Source organism: Cinclus cinclus, chromosome 1, assembly GCF_963662255.1.
Source record: "Cinclus cinclus chromosome 1, bCinCin1.1, whole genome shotgun sequence".
Lineage (NCBI taxonomy): Eukaryota > Metazoa > Chordata > Aves > Passeriformes > Cinclidae > Cinclus > Cinclus cinclus.
In genome coordinates this window covers 151,123,569-151,145,806 of record NC_085046.1, presented here as the reverse complement: position 1 = coordinate 151,145,806, position 22,238 = coordinate 151,123,569, and the positions used below count along the sequence as shown (strand labels likewise).

Here is a 22,238-nt window from a genome sequence, read left to right as displayed (position 1 = left end):
TTTCCTGCAGAGCCTCCTCGATGTCAGCCTGGAAGAGAAAAATGGCCCAGAATTGGGGATTTGGGGATTATGCAGGATTTGGGGTTTTATTGGGATTTGGGATTTTTGGGGAGCATACGGGGTGCCTGGGACATGGGGTGATTATAGGATGTGGGGATTTTGGGATTTAAGGGATTTTGAATTTAAATTTTTTTAAGGTTTGGTGGTATGGCGCGGAATTTGGGATTTGGGGTTTTTGGGGGCATTTTGGGTGTTTGAAGGGATTTGAGATTTTTTGGGGGGATCTGGGCTTCTTTTGGATTTGATGGAATTCTCACAGAATTCACAGAATCACTGGCATGGAAGAGACCTTGAAGACCATCAAGTCCAACCCCTGCCCTAACACCTCAACTAGACCATGGCACCGAGTGCCACATCCAGTCTGTTTTTGAACACATCCAGGGATGGTGACTCCACCACCTCCCCGGGCAGACCATTCCAGTACTTGATCACTCTTTCCGTGTAAAACGTTGTCCTCATTTCCAATCTAATTTTGCCGTGACGAATCTTGAGGCTGAGACAATACAGATGTTATAATTCACGCCATCCCAATCAGAAGCCAACTCTTTCCTAATTCCAATACATTTAGAAGCGTTTCTTGGCCCATCAGCTTTTGTCACATCCTGCTGTCAAATGCCTTCAAGCCCATCCTCTACAATCACCCCTCGTGCCTTCCATTACAGCACATCTTCCACAGTTCTGTTTCTCCAAAGTATCCACTCTTATTTGCAAGGCCACCCTCTGAAACTTTTCTCTAGCTCCGTTTGTCTCTCCACAATACCTGTCCTACTCCACGGCATCTCTCATCTCCAAGCATTTCTTGTCTCCAAGGTCGCACACAGTGTGAGCCTTCTGGCAGGCCCTGAGAACTCTCTACAAATCCATTTCCCCCAGGCCAGCAGCGACAGGAGATGGTTCAGCTGTTCCCAGCGCAGCCCCCCGGAACCACTGCTCAGCTCCAACACTCCGGGCAGGAATGGGTCTGCACAGACTCATCCTTTTTGGAGGGTTCCATTTTGCTTACACGCACTTGTACCGACCGCAGTTTGCCACGGTGGAAAAACCGTTCCCAACACAAACCCCAAAACCAACCGGCCAATAGGAACACAGCAAACAACGCACAGCAAACCTCACGAGCAAGAAAACCTGCAGCCCTGCCTGCTCGCCCTGCCTGCGCCAACTGCAGCGCAAAAACTGCCGAGCCATGGCCCTGTTTGCCTGCTCCGGGTCACCGCGGGACACCCCAAAAAGCCCCGGGACCCCCCTAAAACAAACCTGCCCCATTCCAGGGAGTCCCAAAACAAGCCCTGCTACCCCCTCAGATGACAAAGCTACCCCAAGCACACCCCCAGTGTCCTAAAAACCACTCTCAAGGACACCCCAAAAACCCCCAGTATCCCCCAAACCAGTGCCCTTCATTGCAGGGATCCCCAAATCACCCCAAAGACCCCCCAGTTCCTCAACACCACCCAAAGACCGCAGGACCAACCACCCCAATGTCCCCCCTGACACCCCAAAACCTGAACGACCCCCTCAGTCAGTCCAAAGACACCCCAAAAAGCCTCAGCAACCCCTAAACCAAACTCCCCTCATTCCAGGGACCGCTAAACCACCTCAATGTCTCTCTCAGATCCCCTAAAATACTGAAGGGACCCCCAAAATGCCCCTCCCCATTCCACGGACATGCCAAAAAGACTCAGGACCCCCTTAAAACAAACCTGCCCCATTCCAGGGATACCCTAAACTACCCAAAAACCTCCTCAGACCCCAAAACCACACCAAAGACACCCCAAGCACCCTAAAAAACCACTGTGACAGACACGCCAAATACCCCCAGTACTCCCCCTGACCAGTGCCCCTCATTGCAGGGATCCCAAACCACCCCAAAGACCCCCCGGGTACCCCAAAAACACCTCAAGGTCTCCCCCTCAACCAACCCAAGAGCACACCGCAAACCCCAGGACCTCTTAAACCAATCCCACTCATTCCAGGGATCCCCTAAATACCCCAAAGACACTCTCAGACCCACTACAACGCCTCAGGAAGCTCCAAAAATGACGACACCCGTTCCAGGGACTCCCCAGTATTGCTCAGAAGTCCCCTCAACAAAACCTGCCCCATTCCATGGCCTCCCAAACCCGGCCCAAAGACCACAAAACGGACCGAAGGACACTCGAAAAGTCCACAGACCGTCCTCATCCAACTCCACCCATTCCAAGACCTTCCAAAGCCACCCTCAAGCCCCCTCCAGCCCCCAAAACAAGCCGAAGGCCACGCCAAAAAACCCAGGACCCCCTTAAACCAACCCAACCCCATTCCAGGGATTCCCAAAACCAAGCCAAGGACCCCCTCAGCACCCCAAAAATCACTCCAAGGACACCTCTAAAGCCGCAGGGTCCCCTTAAACCAGATCCCCCGTCATTCCAGTGATCCCCAAAACACCTCAATGTCTCTCTCAGATCCCCTAAAACACTGCAGGGACGCCCAAAAATGCCCCTCCCGATTCCACGGAGACCCCAAAAAGCCCCAGGACTCCCATAAAACAAACCTGCCCCATTCCAGGGACTCCCTAAACCAAGCCAAGAACTCCAAAACCAGCTCAAGGACAACCCCAAAATATCGAGGACCGCCCTAAAAAAACAACCCCCATTCCAGGACACCCTAAACGACACTAAACACCTCCCCAGCACCCCTTAAAACAACTCTGAAGGAAACCCCAAAAGCTACAGGAACCCCCGAAACCAAACTCCCACATGCCAGGGATCCCCTAAACCACCCCAATGACGCCCCCAGCACCCCAAAACCACCCTAAAGACCCCCACACCACGCTTCTCCCCCTCCCAATTCCAGGGATTTCCCTCAGGGACCTCACACCCCCCCCCCTCACAAATTCCCGCCGCGGCCCCTCAGGAGCACCTGGCTGGGTTTCCGCCGCCGTTCCCGCAGGAATTCCGCTTCCCAGCGCTTCAGCAGCACCTTCAGCTCCTGCTGCCGCTCCATGGCCGCGGGATCAGGGATGGGCATCGGGGTCTGGGATGAAGGATCGGGGTCTCGGGTGGCGATCTGGGATCGGGGATCTGAGACTGAGGGAGGCTCGGCCGTGACCCCACAGTCCCCTCGGTGGGAACCACCTCCCGCTGCCGAGGAGCGTCAGTCAATAGGAAAGCAGGGATTAGTGATTGACACTAGGATGAGCCAATAAAAGCACAGAGGGTAAAAGACACCGCCCCCGACGAGCCGGAGCCAATGGGAATTTAAAGTCGCAATGCCAGACAGATACAAGGCCCAATTAGAGAAAGTGTACCCGCCTTCAGTGTGGCTCTACCTCGCTGATTGGTTGTTTTCGCCCGCAGACACGGAAGTGCAGCTTCCGTACAAACTGCAAGGCGAAGTGCAGGCTAAAGGCAGGGGATGAGTGGGGGTCGCCATGTTGGAGGGGGGGCGGCTGGGCCGGTTTTGGAGATCACTGAGGTGACATTGGGAAAATGTGGGGATCCCTGTGGGAATTTGGAGATCCTCGATGAGTTTTGGGATCCTTGACGGGTTTTAGGGTGGTTGGGGGGGGTATCTTTGGGACCCACTTTGTAGGAAGCAGCGCTGCCGTTACCATCACAATACCGTCCCCACCTTCTCCCACAGCTTCCCTTTTCTTCGGTATATCCTTGGATTCCGGGCTTCACAGGAATTCTCTCCAGGTTTTTGCTTATCCTCGGGGCAATCTGGGGAAAAACTTCCTGTTACCCACAAAATGAGTCATAACAGTAGGTATGTATTTCTTCAGCGCTGAGGTGCATGGGGGATAGCTCCTCCAAAAACACGCACACCTTTGGCGACCTGCGCCTCTCCTTTTATTCTCCACAAACTGGGACTACACAATACCCTCCTACAGATTCATTGCCTATCGCCGCTTCATTCTGAAATGAACTCCTCGCCTCTTTGCCGCTGCGCTTTGTTCCTTTTTGGATGCTCTGGTGGTCATCTGGGGGTCTTTGGGATGAAGGAAATCGTCCTCCTCTAGATGAAATTTTCACCTTGCCTCCCTGCCCACGCTCTCTTTTCCATCCTTTGTCATTTTCTGGACTTTGATACCAGTTTTCCAGGTTTCCGGGGTCTGAGGACCGCCTTATCCTGTGGTGCCTTTGTCCTTGCATCCTCTTTGCGCACTCTAACTCTTGATCTCACCTTGGGGCCTTGCTCTCCTCCTGTTCTTGTAAGCACCATAAATTACAGTAAAGGTACAGTTTTGTCAGCCCTCTTTTAGTCAAAGCAATTCTGGATCTCTGATTCTCAATTCTCAATTTCTCTGTCTCATGGGCCCCCTCCAATTTCTCCTAATTCTTACAGGACCCTCAGAATCCATGGATTCCCTCGCTTTCCTCTGCGCCCGCATCATTGTCACCCACCACCCTCTTCCAGTCCTTCCAGATGATCTCTATCCCCTCCTTTTCCAAGTGGCATTCCTGGATGGAAGACCCCAGGTCCTGAAGGATTTGGTGGCCACTTGGCCTTTCCGAGAGCTCCACTTCCAGCGGCTCGCTGGGCACCGCAAGCTGCTCTGGGATCATTCCTGTGAGGACTGCGTCCAGGCCGTCATCCAGGGTGTGGTGGAGAAAGTCAAGCGGGAGCTGGAAGAGCCCGGCTGCCATTCCAGGTGGATTTTGGGAATTCTGTGGCCACAACCTCCAATTCCTCCATCCATCCTCATGCATTTTGCTGATGGCTCATTCCTTTTTTTCCAGCCTGCATGAGCTGGACATGACCGGACTCCCAGATTCTGTGCCTGGCCGCACTCCTGCTGGGTTGACCACCTCGTTCATCACGGATATTTTGGTCAAGGCTTGCGTGGAGGTGTCCAAGCATAAGCTGGAATTGCAAAGGCGCAAATCCAGACGGCACAAAGGCAGCTCTGGAGTTGCCAGGGCTTCGGCTGCTCTGCGGCTCCCGGGCGTGGATGTCCTCGCCGACCTCTGTACTGCTAAATGCTCTTATGAGACCCTGCGCAAGGTGATCCGGGCCAGAGCCACCGGCCCGCTGCGCCTCAAGTGCCGCGAATTCCAAGCAAAGCAACTTCCCCCATACAAGATCGTGCGTTTGTTGAGATCTCTGGATCCATCGCGTGTGAGGAGGGTGAATATCTACTTATCTTTTTCAGGATTTAAGGAGCTCTCGTTTATCTTGCCACACCTCTTGCGCTTCCCACAGCTGCGCAGCCTCCAGCTGCAGGTCAGAGGCGTGGGCCTGCAGCAGGTAACGCCGGAATTGGCCATCAAAATCCGCAGCGTGTCCAGGCTGCTGGGAATGCTGCCCAGCCTCCGAGAGCTCAACCTGGGATGCTCCAAGATCTCTGGGAATCTGCACCAGCTCCTCTGGTGAGTCTGCCACGAAGTGCAGCCATCCGGCACTCTGGGGGGATTGCTAAGGGTTGTGCTCAGGGATATTCGGGGTCTATTCCAAGCTGAGTGATCCCCTGGTTCCAGGCTTTCACTGTCCCAATGTTCCCAGGACTGTGTGATCCCAATAGTTCGTGGCTCCATTGTCCCATAATTCCATGATACCAAATTTGTCAACAGCTAAACTTCAGAATCGTAGAGGTCTTTTCCAACCTTAGAGATCCCATGATTCCAGGATTTCGTTTTGCTAGAATTCCCATGATGCCATGATTCTGTTATCCTAGTCATTCATGACACAACGTTTCCATTATCCCATAAACTCATGATCCCAAAATTCCAGGATTCCAGGGTTCCCACCGTTTGGCCTCAATGGGTCTTGAGGGTCTTTTCCAGCATCAGAAATCCATTGATTCCAGGAATTCATGATTCCAATGTTACCATGATTCCATGATTCTGTTACCCAATAGTTCATGACTCAATTATTCTGTCATCACAGAATTCCATGATCCCAAAATTCCAGGATTCCCAAAGGCTGAACCTCAGAATCTTGGAGATTGCCTCCAATCTTCATTACCCCCTGATTCCAGGATTTCAATATCCCAATATCCCCATGATTCCATTATTCCAGTCCTTGATTCCAGAATTCCCAAAGTTTGGGCTCGATGGTCCCTGAGATCTTTCCAACCTTAGTGATCCCAGGTTCCCATGATCCCATTATCCCAATAGTCCAGGACTCCATCATTCCATGATCCCATAATTCCTTGATTCTGGGATTCCCAAGGGTTGGACTTGATGATCCTGAAGCCTTTTCCAACTAGAACAGCTCCATGACTTCATAACTCCACAATTCCCGGGCTCCATGACCCCATAATCCCAGGATTTTCAAGCCTGAACTTGATGGTCTTGGAGATTTTGCCCAGCCTCAGTTATTGCATTATTCCATGACTCCATGACCCCATAATTCTAAAACCCCAGGATTTTCTGACGTGAAACTTCATGGTCTTGGATACCTTTCCCAACCTCAGCCATTCCATAACTCCATGATCCCATCTTTCCAAAATCCCAGGGTTTTCGTTGTTCAACTCGATGTTCTTGGAGATCTTAGATCTCTCTCTCTCCCCCATCCCACAATCCCATGATTCCACGGATTGAATCACATCTGTCATCTCCCCCATTTCCCCCAGGAATCCTGACATTCGCAGGTCCCACCAATCCTCCCTTGGGTCTCACCTCTCCCTTTTCCCTCCTGCCAGGGACCTTCAAGCTCCATTGAACAGCTTGGAATTGAATGATTGCTCCCTCGTTCCCGCCGATCTCACCTTCCTCTCCCAAAGCTTCCATGCTCCGGCCCTCAAAATCTTGGATCTGAGCCACCTCAAAATCTCCCAAGGCCTCCTGGAGCCGCTCCAGCTGCTCCTGGAGAAAACCTCGGCCTCGCTGCTGCACCTGTATCTCTCAGGATGCGACATGGCCGACTCCCACCTGGACACGCTGATCCCGACGCTCCAGCGCTGCTCCCGCCTGCGCTTCCTGGACCTCTCTTACAATCCCCTGTCCATGGCTGCACTCAAGAATTTGCTCCAGAAAACCTTGGAGCTTCCGTATCTCCAGCTGGTCGTGTATCCTGAGCCCAAGGAGTGCTGCCATATGGAATCATCAGAATTGGGCGTTATTAAAAAGGTTGCAGATAAGGAACTTTTGGCGGCAGCCGCCGCGGAGATTTCCCAGCTCCTGGAGAATTCTGGGAGAACCGACATCGTCTGGACTTACGATCGCGATAACCACAGAGCTCCGGACTACTTCTCCTTGTGATTTGGAAAACCCTTGGAGGAGGGAAAAGCTCAGAGCCTCCATCAAGAAAAAGCCACGCCACCTCCTTCCTGAAATCTGGGCATTTTCCACCTCATCCCACTGCTTTTCTGCCTCATTCCAGTGGATTTTTCCTTTCATTTCGATGCTTTTCTATTGACAATTGAGAGACAGACGGGTACTACTGACTCGTGATCAGAATCCCAATTTTACTCTGAGCTACCTATGCTTATATCCCATTTTCAGGAGGGCTAGTAATTTTTTACTGCCTTCATTGGGTTAAAAATCACAGAGATAAACTTCACATTTCTACTTTGTTCCATCGTCTTCCCTCTCGCCAGTCTCGATCCAACCTCCTTGTAATCTTCCAAGCTCTGTTTGCTCTTGCCAAGGCATCGCGGTTATCAAACTGCACATGCTAATTCAATGCACAGCGCTGTCAGTCCCAGTTACTGCACTTTCCTGACTGCTTTTGTTGGTTTTCTGAACAGTTCCAATATTTTCACAGGTGTATTCGATTTTCTGCCATGTTCTGAGGTTTTTTCCATCCCATTCTGATATTTTCCCCTCATCTCCGTATTTTTCAGCCTCATCCCAGTGTTTTCCGCCATTTAATTACTTTTCCCCATGTTTTTTCAGCCCAGTTTTTTCTACTGATATTTTTATACATCGGCCCGGTATTTTCCCATCCCATTTCATGATTTTCCATCTCATCCTGGTGCTTTTTCTGCCAGGATTGCCTTTGCACAGCCAATTTCCAGGAGGCTCCAGGGCCAGATTCCATGGGAAGCTTCCAGAAGCTTCTCCCGTGTTTGGCCAATCCTGTTGGGAACATAGGCAGTGCCTCTGGAGTAAGAATTGAGTCAGAGGAAACCAATCATAGCACAGCTGGAATTCTGGGTCAGGAATTCGAGAAAGGAACAACTCTGGAGATGATTCCAAGGTGCTGGTGTAGAAATTCCCAAAATTCTGTGGTGCATCCAATCCAAAGGGACCTCATCCTGGAGCTGCATCTTGGGAGGGACCTGTGGATCCATGAAAAGAGGAACAGGTTCCTGGCAGGAATCCAGCGAAGGAATAATACTTTGGAGCAGGATATTCTCGACATATTGACCCCTTGGAGAAGTCCAGGAGGAATTGTCTTCCCCAGGAATGACACAGTGGAGAAATCCATGGAAAACCCGCTGTGGGATGGATGGCCTTTCATTGGAAAATGCATTGAAAACTGACCTTGGGATGGATTGCCATTGGAGAAATCCATGGAAAACTCCCCTGGGATGGCCCCGGCTCCCAGCGCTGCTGGAGGCATTGAGGGAAAGCCGGGAAAGAGTGAACTGGGGGAGGGAAAAGCTGGGTTTGGGGTCTTGTTATCCTGTTCTGATCCCGTTGGAAATAAACTCATCCTCTCCCAGAGCCTGAGTGTGTCATGCCCGGATGGGATTTCCTGAGAGATTTCTCCCGATCCTTATTGCAATCCATGAATCCTCTATGTTTTCCTTCATTTCCACCTCATTTCAGAGCTTTTCCACCTAACCCTGCTGGTTTTCCCCCTCGTTTTGGCAGGTTTTGCATCCTGGTGCTCTCCCACATTTCCCCAGTTTTTTTTCTGCTTCATCCCCGTGTTTTTCCACCTCATTTTTCTGTTTCCCTCTCATTTTGCAATTTCCCCCTCTTCCCATTCATTGTCCGTTCATTCTGGGGTGTTTCCCCTTTATTTTGATCATATCTCACGTTTTTGTGGGGTCTTTTTGCCATAACCTAGTATTTTCCCCTCACCCTGGTGTTTGTCCAACTCGTTTTAGTACTGTGAGCCTTACTCTGCTGGATTCCACCTCATTTTGTTCTTTTCCCCTCATCCCCTTTCCACCACCCTCCCACCCCACCCCTCCCATTCTGGTGTTTTTCTCCTCATTTCGGTCGTTTTCCACCTCATTATGCTTATGGGGGTTTCTTTGGTTGTTTCTTTGTTTGTTTTTTTGGTTTTTTTTTGCTTTACTCAATATTTTAGGATTCATCCCGGTGTTTTTCCCACCTCGACTTCTTATGTTTTGCCTCACAACAGTGCTTTTCTGCCTTAATTTTGGGGGCCTTTTACCCTACTACAGTGGTTTTCCCCCAATCTCAGCGGTTTCCCATCTAATTTCGTTATTTTGAGCCTTACTCTGTTGGTTTTTTGCCTCATGTTTGCCATTTTCCCATCTCAGTTCCCTCTTTCATTCCCATTTTCGAGTTTTCCAGCTCGTTTTGCTATTTCCCCCCTCACTTTGACATATTATCCATCATTTTGGTGTTTTTCCCTTCATGCCAAGATTGTCCTGCCTGACTCTGTTGTATTTTCCCCCTTCATTTAACGTGTTTTCTCCTCATCCTGTTATTTCTCCAACCCATCCCTGCTGTTTTTCCACCACACCCAGTTATTTTTCCTTCATCCCGATATTTTCCTTCTTCATTTTCCCATTTTTCCCCTCATCCCGCTGCTCCTCCCGGTGCCTGTGGGGCCCTGAGGGGAAAATGGCGGGAAACGGAGATGGGGTGGGGGGGGCACCTATAGGGGATCCATGAGGGCACGCAGCACCAGGAGCCGCCTCTGGGCGATTTTTATGGGGTCCCTGAGGCTCTGTAGGGGTCCCAGACCCTATAGGGAAGCTCTGGAGGGTCTCTAGGGCGGACTGTAGAGTTCTATAGGGTCTGGAGATCCATAGGCGCCCCTATAGCGGCGGCACCAACCCCCGGGCCCTCTCCTTCCACTTCCGCTTCCCCCCGGAACCTTTTCACCGCCGCACCACCCGAGGTGCGCACACATTCCGGTCCCCCTCGCCCGGCCACTTCCGGGTGCCGCCGGTGGCGCTGCTGTCGCTGTCGCCTGTCGCGACAGGGAGGCGGCCCGGCCGTGTCGGGGGTCGCCGGTGGCTGTCGCCATGAGGGTGGGGGCGCTGCTGCGGCTCTGCGCGCTCCCGGGGCCCCGGTACCTGCAGGGGCAGCGGCCGGGGCCTGGAACCCGCGAGTGTTTTTATTCCGTGCATCACCATGGACAGCTCAGGGAGGATTGATGGATTTTTATTTATTTCTGGTAGTTTTGAAGCACCCAAATCCCCAAAATACCCCCCAGACTCACTGCGGGTTTCCTGCAGAGCCTCCTCGATGTCAGCCTGGAAGAGAAAAATGGCCCAGAATTGGGGATTTGGGGATTATGCAGGATTTGGGGTTTTATTGGGATTTGGGATTTCTGGGGAGCATACGGGGTGCCTGGGACATGGGGTGATTATAGGATGTGGGGATTTTGGGATTTAAGGGATTTTGAATTTAAATTTTTTTAAGGTTTGGTGGTATGGCGCGGAATTTGGGATTTGGGGTTTTTGGGGGCATTTTGGGTGTTTGAAGGGATTTGAGATTTTTTGGGGGGATCTGGGCTTCTTTTGGATTTGATGGAATTCTCACAGAATTCACAGAATCACTGGCATGGAAGAGACCTTGAAGACCATCAAGTCCAACCCCTGCCCTAACACCTCAACTAGACCATGGCACCGAGTGCCACATCCAGTCTGTTTTTGAACACATCCAGGGATGGTGACTCCACCACCTCCCCGGGCAGACCATTCCAGTACTTGATCACTTTTTCCGTGTAAAACGTTGTCCTCATTTCCAATCTAATTTTGCCTTGACGAATCTTGAGGCTGAGACAATACAGATGTTATAATTCACGCCATCCCAATCAGAAGCCAACTCTTTCCTAATTCCAATACATTTAGAAGCGTTTCTTGGCCCATCAGCTTTTGTCACATCCTGCTGTCAAATGCCTTCAAGCCCATCCTCTACAATCACCCCTCGTGCCTTCCATTACAGCACATCTTCCACAGTTCTGTTTCTCCAAAGTATCCACTCTTATTTGCAAGGCCACCCTCTGAAACTTTTCTCTAGCTCCGTTTGTCTCTCCACAATACCTGTCCTACTCCACGGCATCTCTCATCTCCAAGCATTTCTTGTCTCCAAGGTCGCACACAGTGTGAGCCTTCTGGCAGGCCCTGAGAACTCTCTACAAATCCATTTCCCCCAGGCCAGCAGCGACAGGAGATGGTTCAGCTGTTCCCAGCGCAGCCCCCCGGAACCACTGCTCAGCTCCAACACTCCGGGCAGGAATGGGTCTGCACAGACTCATCCTTTTTGGAGGGTTCCATTTTGCTTACACGCACTTGTACCGACCGCAGTTTGCCACGGTGCAAAAACCGTTCCCAACACAAACCCCAAAACCAACCGGCCAATAGGAACACAGCAAACAACGCACAGCAAACCTCACGAGCAAGAAAACCTGCAGCCCTGCCTGCTCGCCCTGCCTGCGCCAACTGCAGCGCAAAAACTGCCGAGCCATGGCCCTGTTTGCCTGCTCCGGGTCACCGCGGGACACCCCAAAAAGCCCCGGGACCCCCCTAAAACAAACCTGCCCCATTCCAGGGAGTCCCAAAACAAGCCCTGCTACGCCCTCAGATGACAAAGCTACCCCAAACACACCCCCAGTGTCCTAAAAACCACTCTCAAGGACACCCCAAAAACCCCCAGTATCCCCCAAACCAGTGCCCTTCATTGCAGGGATCCCCAAATCACCCCAAAGACATCCTGCGGTTCCTGAAAACCAGCCTGAAAACACCCCAAAAGATTCAAGATCAACCAACTCCAAAACGGTCCCTTAGGCACCTCAAAATCTGAAGGATCCCCTCAACCATTCCAAGGACACCCCAAAAAGCCTCAACACCCCTCTAAACCAAACTCCCCTCATTCAAGGTGCCCCTCAACTACATTAAAGTCTCTCCCCCACTCCCTATAACAACGTCAGGGACCCCCAATATGCCTTCCCCATTCCAGGGACACCCCAAAAATCCCCACGACTCCGCTAAACCAAACCTCCCCCATTCTAAGGTTTCCTTAAACCACGCCAAAAACACAAACTAGACAAAGGACACCCCAGAAAAACCAAGGATCCCCCTAAACCATCCTGGCCCCCATTCTAGGGACTCACAAAACCAAGCCAAGGACCCACTGAGCACCCCAAAAATCACTTTAAGGACACCCCAAGTGCATGAGGACCGCCCCTGAAACAACCCTCCTTATTCCCGTGATCCACAAACGACTTCAGTGTTTGTCTCAGACCCCCTAATACACCGTAGGGATCCCGAAAAATGCCCCTCCCCAGTCCAGGGAGACTCCCTAAACCCCCAGGACTCCTCCTAAAATAAACCTGCCCTAGTACAGGGACTCCCTAAACCAACCCAAGGACCCCAAAACCAGCTCAAGGACACCCCAAACATATCCAAGACCCCCCTAAACCAACCCAACCCCCGTTCCAGGACACCCCTAAAACACCCTTAAGACCCTCCCAAAAACCCAAAACCACTGTGAGGGAAACCCCAAAAGCTTCAGGACCCCACTTCACCACACTCCCTCATTCCAGGGACTCCCTAAACCACACCAAAGAGGCCCCCAAAACCCCCGAAATCACCTCAAAGACACCCCAGCACCCCCTAAATCACCTCAAAGACCCCCTCAAGGTATTCAGAGACACCCTAAAATCCCAAGGACCCGCCTAAACCAACCTCACCCCGATCTATAAAAAACCCAGGGACCTCCTCATACCCGAAAACCTTCCCAAGGACACCCCAAAACAAACCCAGGACCCTCCTCAGCCAACATCCCCCATTCCAGGACCACCCCCAAACCACCCTAAAGAACCCCCCGGCACCCCAAAACCACCCCAGGGACCCCCAAACCAGCCCCCTCCCCCCCTCCTCCCCCCATTTCCAGGGATTCCCCTCAGGGACTTCCCCCCCCTCACAAATTTCCCGCCGCGGCCCCTCAGGAGCACCTGGCTGCGTTTCCGCCGCCGTTCCCGCAGGAATTCCGCTTCCCAGCGCTTCAGCAGCACCTTCAGCTCCTGCTGCCGCTCCATGGCCGCGGGATCAGGGATCGGCATCGGGGTCTGGGATTCCGGGTCGTGGATTGAAACTGGGATCGGGGATCGAGGGAGGCACGGCCGCGACGCCCAAGTTGCCACAGAACGAATGGCGGTCCCACCAATCGTTAGCCAATAGAAAGGCAGTATTGAGTGATTGACAGCGAAGCGAGCAAATGGAAAGGCGGAATGTCAAAGCGTCCGCCCATGCCGTTCTTTAGGGAATTAGACTAAACAAAAGCAATGACAGACAGCTGTGAGAGCCTACGAAAAGTAAAGACCCTGCCTCCAGAGCGGGCCTCGCTCGCTGATTGGGTTCTGCAAGGCGCGGACACGGAAGTGCAGCTTCCGTACAGGCTGGGGGCGAGTTGGTGCTAAACGCCGGAGATGAGTGGGGGGCACCATGTAGGTGGGGGGGGAACCGGGGCCGGTTTTGGGAATCCCTCAGGTGACTTTACGGTGACTTGGAGTATTTGGAAATGTCTGTGGAAAAATAGAGATATTCGGTGAGTTTTGAGATCCTTGACGGGTTTTGGGGTTGCCCTGGTGGGAGCTTTCGTACCCTCTTTCTAGGGAGAAGCGCTGCGGATACACTCACAACACCGACCCCACTTTCTCCCACAACTTGCCTTTTTTTCTTCGGGATATCCTTGGATTCCGGGCTTCACAGGAATTCTCCCGTGGTGGTTCCTCATCTTTGGGGTGAAGCGTGTAAAAACTTTCTATAATCCAGAAAATGAGTCATAACAGTAGGTATGTATTTTTCAGCGCTGAGGTGCATGGGGGATAGCTCCTCCAAAAACACGCACACCTTTGGCGACCTGCGCCTCTCCTTTTATTCTCCACAAACTGGGACTACACAATACCCCTCCTACAGATTCATTGCCTATCGCCGCTTCATTCTGAAATGAACTCCTCGCCTCTTTGCCGCTGCGCTTTGTTCCTTTTTGGTTGCTCTGGTGGTCATCTGGGGGTCTTTGGGATGAAGGAAATCGTCCTCCTCTAGATGAAATTTTCACCTTGCCTCCCTGCCCACGCTCTCTTTTCCATCCTTTGTCATTTTCCGGACTTTGATACCAGTTTTCCAGGTTTCCGGGGTCTGAGGACCGCCTTATCCTGTGGTGCCTTTGTCCTTGCATCCTCTTTGCGCACTCTAACTCTTGATCTCACCTTGGGGCCTTGCTCTCCTCCTGTTCTTGTAAGCACCATCAATCACAGTAAAGGTACAGTTTTGTCAGCCCCCTTTTGGTCAAAGCAGTTCTGGATACTTGATTCTCAATTTCTCTGTCTCACGGATCCTCACACTTTCACCTAATTCCCGCAGCCCCCCAGAATCCATGGATTCCCTCGCTTTCCTCTGCGCCCGCTGCATTGTCGCCCACCACCCTCGTCTTGCCGTTCCTGCCCATCTCTATCCCATCCTTTTCCAAGTGGCATTCCTGGATGGGAGACCCCTGGTGCTGCGAGATTTGGTGGCCACTTGGCCTTTCAAAGAGCTCCTCTTGCAGCGGCTCCTTGGGCACCGCAAGTTGCTCCGGGATCATTCCTGCAAGGACTGCGTCCAGGCTGTCATCCAGGGTGTGATGGAGCAGCTCCAGCAGGATGTAGAAGAGCCCGGCTGCCATTCCAGGTGGGTTTTGGGAATTCCGCCAAGGCCACGACCTCCAATTCCTCCATCCATTCTCGTGGGTTTTCCTGACGGTTTATTCCCGTTTTCCCAGGCTGCGCGTGCTGGATATGATTGGACTCTCAAATTCCGTGACTGGCAACACGCCCGCTGGGTTGACCACCCCATTCATCACAGTTGTTTTGGCTAAGGCTTGCATGCAGGTGTCCAATCACCAGCAGAAATTCCAAAGGCATGGATCCCAGTGGCACAGAGGTCGCTCTGGAGCTGCCACAGCCGCTCCATGGCCCCCGGGCATGGACGTCCACACCGACCTGTGTATCAACACAAGTTCCTACAATACTGTGTGCAACGGGCTCCAGGCCGGAGCTGCCAGCCCACTACGCCTTAAGTGCCGCGAATTCAAAACAGAGTTCATTCCAGCATCTGAGATCGTGCCTTTGTTGGAATCTCTGGATCCATCCTGTTTGCGAAGGATAAATCTCCATGCCACCTGTTCAGGACTGAAGGGGCTCTTGGAGATCCTGCCGCACCTCTTGCGCTTCCCGCAGCTGTACAGTCTCAAGCTCGAGTACAGCAATGTGGACCTGAGGAACCAGACGGCAGAATCAGCCAACAAAATCCGTAGCATGTCCAGGCAGCTGGGAATGCTGCCCAGCCTCCGAGAGCTCAACCTGGGATCCTCCTGGCTTTCGGGGAATCTGCACCAGATCCTCTGGTGAGTTCCCCACAGAGCGGGGCCCTCCTGCGCTCTGCGGGAATTCCTAAGGGTTGGGCTCAGGGATGTTCAGGGTCTTTTCCAACCTGAGTGATCCTGTGGTTCCAGGCTTTCATTGTACCAATGTTCTCATGATTTCCAGTATTTTGTGACTCCAATGTCCCATAATTCCACAATCCCAGAATTCCATGATTCCAGGATTCTCAAAAGCTGGATGTCAGGATCTTGGAGGTCTTGTCCAACCTTAGCAATCCCATGATTCCAGGATTTTGTTTTGGCAGTATTCCCATGATGCCATGATTCCATTATCCCAGTAGTTCATGACTCAGTGTTTCCATTATCCCGTAAGATCATGATCCCAAAATTCCATGATTCCAGGATTGCCGAAGTTTGGGCTCGATGGTCCCTGAAAGCTTTTCCAACCTTAGTGATGCCAGATTCCCATGATCCCATTATCCCAATAGTCCAGGACTGCGTGATTCCATGATCCCATAATTCCTTAATCCCAGAAATCACAAAGATTTGACTTGATGATCCTGAAGCCTTTTCCAACTAGAATGGTTCCACGACCCCGTAACTCCACTATTCCACAATTCCCCATCTATAGGATCCCATAATCCCAGGACTTTCAAACCTTGAACTTGATGGTCTTGGAGATTTTGCCCAACCTCAGTGATTCCATTATTCCAAGACTCCATGACCCCTTAATCCCCAGATTTTCCGAAGTCAAACTGTATGGTCTTGGATACCTTTCCAACAACCTCAGCCATTCCATAAATCCATGATACCATCATTCCAAAATCCCAGGGTTTTCAGGTGTTGAACTTGATGTTCTTGGAGCTCTTTCTCTCACCCATCCCACAATCCTGCGATTCCATGGATTCAATAAAGGCTCTCATTCCCCCCATTTCCCCCAGGAATCCTGACATTCGCAGCTCCCACCAATCCTCCCTTTGGCTTCACCTCTCCCTCTTCCCTCCTGCCAGGGACCTCCGTGCTCCATTGGAAAGCTTGGAATTGAATGATTGCTCCCTCGTTCCCGCCGATCTCGCCTTCCTCTCCCAAAGCTTCCATGCTCCGGCCCTCAAAATCTTGGATCTGAGCCGCCTCAAAGTCTCCCAAGGCCTCCTGGAGCCGCTCCGGTGGCTCCTGGAGAAAACCTCGGCCTCGCTGCTGCACCTGACTCTCATGGCGTGCGAAATGACCGACTCCCACCTGGATGCGCTGATCCCAACGCTCCAGCGCTGCTCCCGCCTGCGCTTCCTGGACCTCTCTTACAATCCCCTGTCCATGGACGCGCTCAAGAATCTGCTCCAGAAAACATTGGAGCTTCCAGATCTCCAGCTGGTCGTGTATCCTGAGCCCAAGGAGTGCTACCATATGGAATCATCAGGATTCACTTTAAATAGAAAGGTTGTGGATAAGGAACTTTTGGCGGCAGCTGCCGCCGAGATTTCCCAGCTCCTGGAGAATTCTGGGAGAAGCGACCTCGTCTGGACTTACGATCGCGACAACCACAGAGCTCCGGACTACTTCTCCTTGTGATTTGGGAAACCCTTGGAGGAGGGAAAATCTCGGAGCCTCCATCAAGAAAAAGCAACGCCACCTCCTTCCTGAAATCCAGGTGTTTTCCACCTCATCCCGCTGCATTTCTGCCTCATTCCAGTGGATTTTTCCTTTCATTTCAGTGCTTTTCTATTGACAATTGAGAGACAGACGGGTACTACTGACTCGTGATCAGAATCCCAATTTTACTCTGAGCTACCTATGCTTATATCCCATTTTCAGGAGGGCTAGTAATTTTTTACTGCATTCATTGGGTTAAAAATCACAGAGATAAACTTCACATTTCTACTTTGTTCCATCGTCTTCCCTCTCGCCAGTCTCGATCCAACCTCCTTGTAATCTTCCAAGCTCTGTTTGCTCTTGCCAAGGCATCGCGGTTATCAAACTGCACATGCTAATTCAATGCACAGCGCTGTCAGTCCCAGTTACTGCACTTTCCTGACTGCTTTTGTTGGTTTTCTGAACAGTTCCAATATTTTCACAGGTGTATTCGATTTTCTGCCATGTTCTGAGGTTTTTTCCATCCCATTCTGATATTTTCCCCTCATCTCCGTATTTTTCAGCCTCATCCCAGTGTTTTCCGCCATTTAATTACTTTTCCCCATGTTTTTTCAGCCCAGTTTTTTCTACTGATATTTTTATACATCGGCCCGGTATTTTCCCATCCCATTTCATGATTTTCCATCTCATCCTGGTGCTTTTTCTGCCTGGATTGCCTTTGCACAGCCAATTTCCAGGAGGCTCCAGGGCCAGATTCCATGGGAAGCTTCCAGAAGCTTCTCCCGTGTTTGGCCAATCCTGTTGGGAACATAGGCAGTGCCTCTGGAGTAAGAATTGAGTCAGAGAAAACCAATCATAGCACAGCTGGAATTCTGGGTCAGGAATTTCAGAAAGGAACGACTCTGGAGATGATTCCAAGGTGCTGGTGTAGAAATTCCCAAAATTCTGTGGTGCATCCAATCCAAAGGGACCTCATCCTGGAGCTGCATCTTGGGAGGGACCTGTGGATCCATGAAAAGAGGAACAGGTTCCTGGCAGGAATCCAGCGAAGGAATAATACTTTGGAGCAGGATATTCTCGACATATTGACCCCTTGGAGAAGTCCAGGAGGAATTGTCTTCCCCAGGAATGACACAGTGGAGAAATCCATGGAAAACTCGCTGTGGGATGGATGGCCTTTCATTGGAAAATGCATTGAAAACTGACCTTGGGATGGATTGCCATTGGAGAAATCCATGGAAAACTCCCCTGGGATGGTCCCGGCTCCCAGCGCTGCTGGAGGCATTGAGGGAAAGCCGGGAAAGAGTGAACTGGGGGAGGGAAAAGCTGGGTTTGGGGTCTTGTTATCCTGTTCTGATCCCGTTGGAAATAAACTCATCCTCTCCCAGAGCCTGAGTGTGTCATGCCCGGATGGGATTTCCCGAGGGATCTCTCCCTGTCCTTTTTCCAGTTCATGCATCCTCTATGTTTTCCTTCATTTCCACCTCATTTCAGAGCTTTTCCACCAAACCCTGCTGGTTTTCTACCTCAGTTTGGCTGGTTTTCCATACTAGTGTTTTCCCACATTTCCCCAGCGTGTTTCTGCTTCATCATAGTGTTTTTCCCCTCTTTTTTTTCGTTTCCACCTCATTTTGGCATTTTCCTCTCATCCCATTCATTTTCTTTCTCTTTTTTTTTTTTTTTGCTTCTGCTACTCTCTTCCTTTCATTCTGCTGTTTTCCCCCTTCAATTTGGTATTCTGAGACTTATTTAGTTGTTTTCCACCTCATTTTGATATTTTACCCTCATTCTAGGGCTCTTCTCCTAATTCTAGTAGTTTTCCACCTCCTTTTCTCTTGCTTTTGTGTCATTTTATTGTGTGTGTGGTTTTTTTTGTTTTGTTTCTTGTTTTTTTTTTTCTTTTTCTCTTAACCCATTATTTTACCTCTCATCCTGGTATTTTTCCACCTCAATTTCTTATGTTTTGTCTCATCCCAGTTTTTTCCAACCAAGTTCTGGTGGTTTTCTGCCTCATTTTGGTGGGGATTTACCACATTTTACTGCGTATCCCCTCATTCTCATAGGTTTCCATCGCATTTTGGTTTTTAGAGGCTAACTCTTTGTTTTTTTGCCTCATGCTTGGAGATTTCCCACCTCATTTCCCTCTCTTCATCCCCATTTTGTTGTCTTCCCGCTCACTTTGGTATTTTTCCCCTCATTTTGGTATTTCCCTCCTCATCCCAATATTTTCCTGCCCCATTTTCCCATTTTTCCCCTCATCCCGCTGCTCCTCCCGGTGCCTGTGGGGCCCTGAGGGCCTGGAGGGGAAAATGGCGGGAAACGGAGATCGGGTGGGGGCACCTATAGGAGATCCATGAGGGCACGCAGCACCAGGAGCCACCTCTGGGCGATTTTTATGGGGTCCGCTGAGGCTCGATAGGGGTCCCAGACCCTATAGGGAAGCTCTGGAGGGTCTCTAGGGCGGACTGGAAGGTTCTATAGGGTCTGGAGATCCATAGGCGCCCCTATAGCGGCGGCACCAACCCCCGGGCCCTCTCCTTCCACTTCCGCTTCCCCCCGGAACCTTTTCACCGCCGCACCACCCGAGGTGCGCACACATTCCGGTCCCCCTCGCCCGGCCACTTCCGGGTGCCGCCGGTGGCGCTGCTGTCGCCTGTCGCGACAGGGAGGCGGCCCGGCCGTGTCGGGGGTCGCCGGTGGCTGTCGCCATGAGGGTGGGGGCGCTGCTGCGGCTCTGCGCGCTCCCGGGGCCCCGGTACCTGCAGGGGCAGCGGCCGGGGCCTGGAACCCGCGAGTGTTTTTATTCCGTGCATCACCATGGACAGCTCAGGGAGGATTGATGGATTTTTATTTTTCTCTGGTAGTTTTGAAGCACCAAAATCCCCAAAATACCCCCCAGACTCACTGCGGGTTTCCTGCAGAGCCTCCTCGATGTCAGCCTGGAAGAGAAAAATGGGCCAGAATTGGGGATTTGGGGATTATGCAGGATTTGGGGTTTTATTGGGATTTGGGATTTTTGGGGAGCATACGGGGTGCCTGGGACATGGGGTGATTATAGGATGTGGGGATTTTGGGATTTAAGGGATTTTGAATTTAAATTTTTTTTTAAGGTTTGGTGGTATGGCGTGGAATTTGGGATTTGGGGTTTTTGGGGGCATTTTGGGTGTTTGAAGGGATTTGAGATTTTTTGGGGGGATCTGGGCTTCTTTTGGATTTGATGGAATTCTCACAGAATTCACAGAATCACTGGCATGGAAGAGACCTTGAAGACCATCAAGTCCAACCCCTGCCCTAACACCTCAACTAGACCATGGCACCGAGTGCCACATCCAGTCTGTTTTTGAACACATCCAGGGATGGTGACTCCACCACCTCCCCGGGCAGACCATTCCAGTACTTGATCACTCTTTCCGTGTAAAACGTTGTCCTCATTTCCAATCTAATTTTGCCTTGACGAATCTTGAGGCTGAGACAATACAGATGTTATAATTCACGCCATCCCAATCAGAAGCCAACTCTTTCCTAATTCCAATACATTTAGAAGCGTTTCTTGGCCCATCAGCTTTTGTCACATCCTGCTGTCAAATGCCTTCAAGCCCATCCTCTACAATCACCCCTCGTGCCTTCCATTACAGCACATCTTCCACAGTTCTGTTTCTCCAAAGTATCCACTCTTATTTGCAAGGCCACCCTCTGAAACTTTTCTCTAGCTCCGTTTGTCTCTCCACAATACCTGTCCTACTCCACGGCATCTCTCATCTCCAAGCATTTCTTGTCTCCAAGGTCGCACACAGTGTGAGCCTTCTGGCAGGCCCTGAGAACTCTCTACAAATCCATTTCCCCCAGGCCAGCAGCGACAGGAGATGGTTCAGCTGTTCCCAGCGCAGCCCCCCGGAACCACTGCTCAGCTCCAACACTCCGGGCAGGAATGGGTCTGCACAGACTCATCCTTTTTGGAGGGTTCCATTTTGCTTACACGCACTTGTACCGACCGCAGTTTGCCACGGTGCAAAAACCGTTCCCAACACAAACCCCAAAACCAACCGGCCAATAGGAACACAGCAAACAACGCACAGCAAACCTCACGAGCAAGAAAACCTGCAGCCCTGCCTGCTCGCCCTGCCTGCGCCAACTGCAGCGCAAAAACTGCCGAGCCATGGCCCTGTTTGCCTGCTCCGGGTCACCGCGGGACACCCCAAAAAGCCCCGGGACCCCCCTAAAACAAACCTGCCCCATTCCAGGGAGTCCCAAAACAAGCCCTGCTACCCCCTCAGATGACAAAGCTACCCCAAGCACACCCCCAGTGTCCTAAAAACCACTCTCAAGGACACCCCAAAAACCCCCAGTATCCCCCAAACCAGTGCCCTTCATTGCAGGGATCCCCAAATCACCCCAAAGACATCCTGCGGTTCCTGAAAACCAGCCTGAAAACACCCCAAAAGATTCAAGATCAACCAACTCCAAAACGGTCCCTTAGGCACCTCAAAATCTGAAGGATCCCCTCAACCATTCCAAGGACACCCCAAAAAGCCTCAACACCCCTCTAAACCAAACTCCCCTCATTCAAGGTGCCCCTCAACTACATTAAAGTCTCTCTCCCACTCCCTATAACAACGTCAGGGACCCCCAATATGCCTTCCCCATTCCAGGGACACCCCAAAAATCCCCACGACTCCGCTAAACCAAACCTCCCCCATTCTAAGGTTTCCTTAAACCACGCCAAAAACACAAACTAGACAAAGGACACCCCAGAAAAACCAAGGATCCCCCTAAACCATCCTGGCCCCCATTCTAGGGACTCACAAAACCAAGCCAAGGACCCACTGAGCACCCCAAAAATCACTTTAAGGACACCCCAAGTGCATGAGGACCGCCCCTGAAACAACCCTCCTTATTCCCGTGATCCACAAACGACTTCAGTGTTTGTCTCAGACCCCCTAATACACCGTAGGGATCCCGAAAAATGCCCCTCCCCAGTCCAGGGAGACTCCCTAAACCCCCAGGACTCCTCCTAAAATAAACCTGCCCTAGTACAGGGACTCCCTAAACCAACCCAAGGACCCCAAAACCAGCTCAAGGACACCCCAAACATATCCAAGACCCCCCTAAACCAACCCAACCCCCGTTCCAGGACACCCCTAAAACACC

General features: G+C 51.4%; 3 protein-coding genes across 3 annotated transcripts in view; all 3 read left to right on the top strand.

The window, feature by feature from the left end:
• The window catches only part of LOC134043772 (leucine-rich repeat-containing protein 14-like), a 62,179-nt gene that overhangs the window by 5,748 nt on the left and 34,193 nt on the right, over positions 1–22,238 (top strand). The window contains exon 3 of the mRNA XM_062492506.1: positions 3,679–3,804. Within this exon, the coding sequence (XP_062348490.1) occupies positions 3,679–3,804 (126 nt within the window). The remainder of the gene's footprint in view (positions 1–3,678; positions 3,805–22,238) is intronic.
• On the top strand, positions 4,604–8,652 carry LOC134043782 (leucine-rich repeat-containing protein 14-like). Its single transcript, XM_062492518.1, has 2 exons — positions 4,604–5,408; positions 6,683–8,652. Exons 1-2 carry the CDS (start codon positions 4,756–4,758, stop codon positions 7,239–7,241), a joined length of 1,212 nt encoding a protein of 403 aa, XP_062348502.1. The 5' UTR covers positions 4,604–4,755; the 3' UTR covers positions 7,242–8,652.
• Positions 13,175–17,788, top strand: LOC134048339 (leucine-rich repeat-containing protein 14-like). Its single transcript, XM_062500064.1, has 5 exons — positions 13,175–13,306; positions 13,472–13,529; positions 14,512–14,809; positions 14,901–15,524; positions 16,511–17,788. The coding sequence occupies exons 1-5, from the start codon at positions 13,175–13,177 to the stop codon at positions 17,067–17,069; spliced, it is 1,671 nt and encodes a 556-aa protein (XP_062356048.1). The 3' UTR covers positions 17,070–17,788.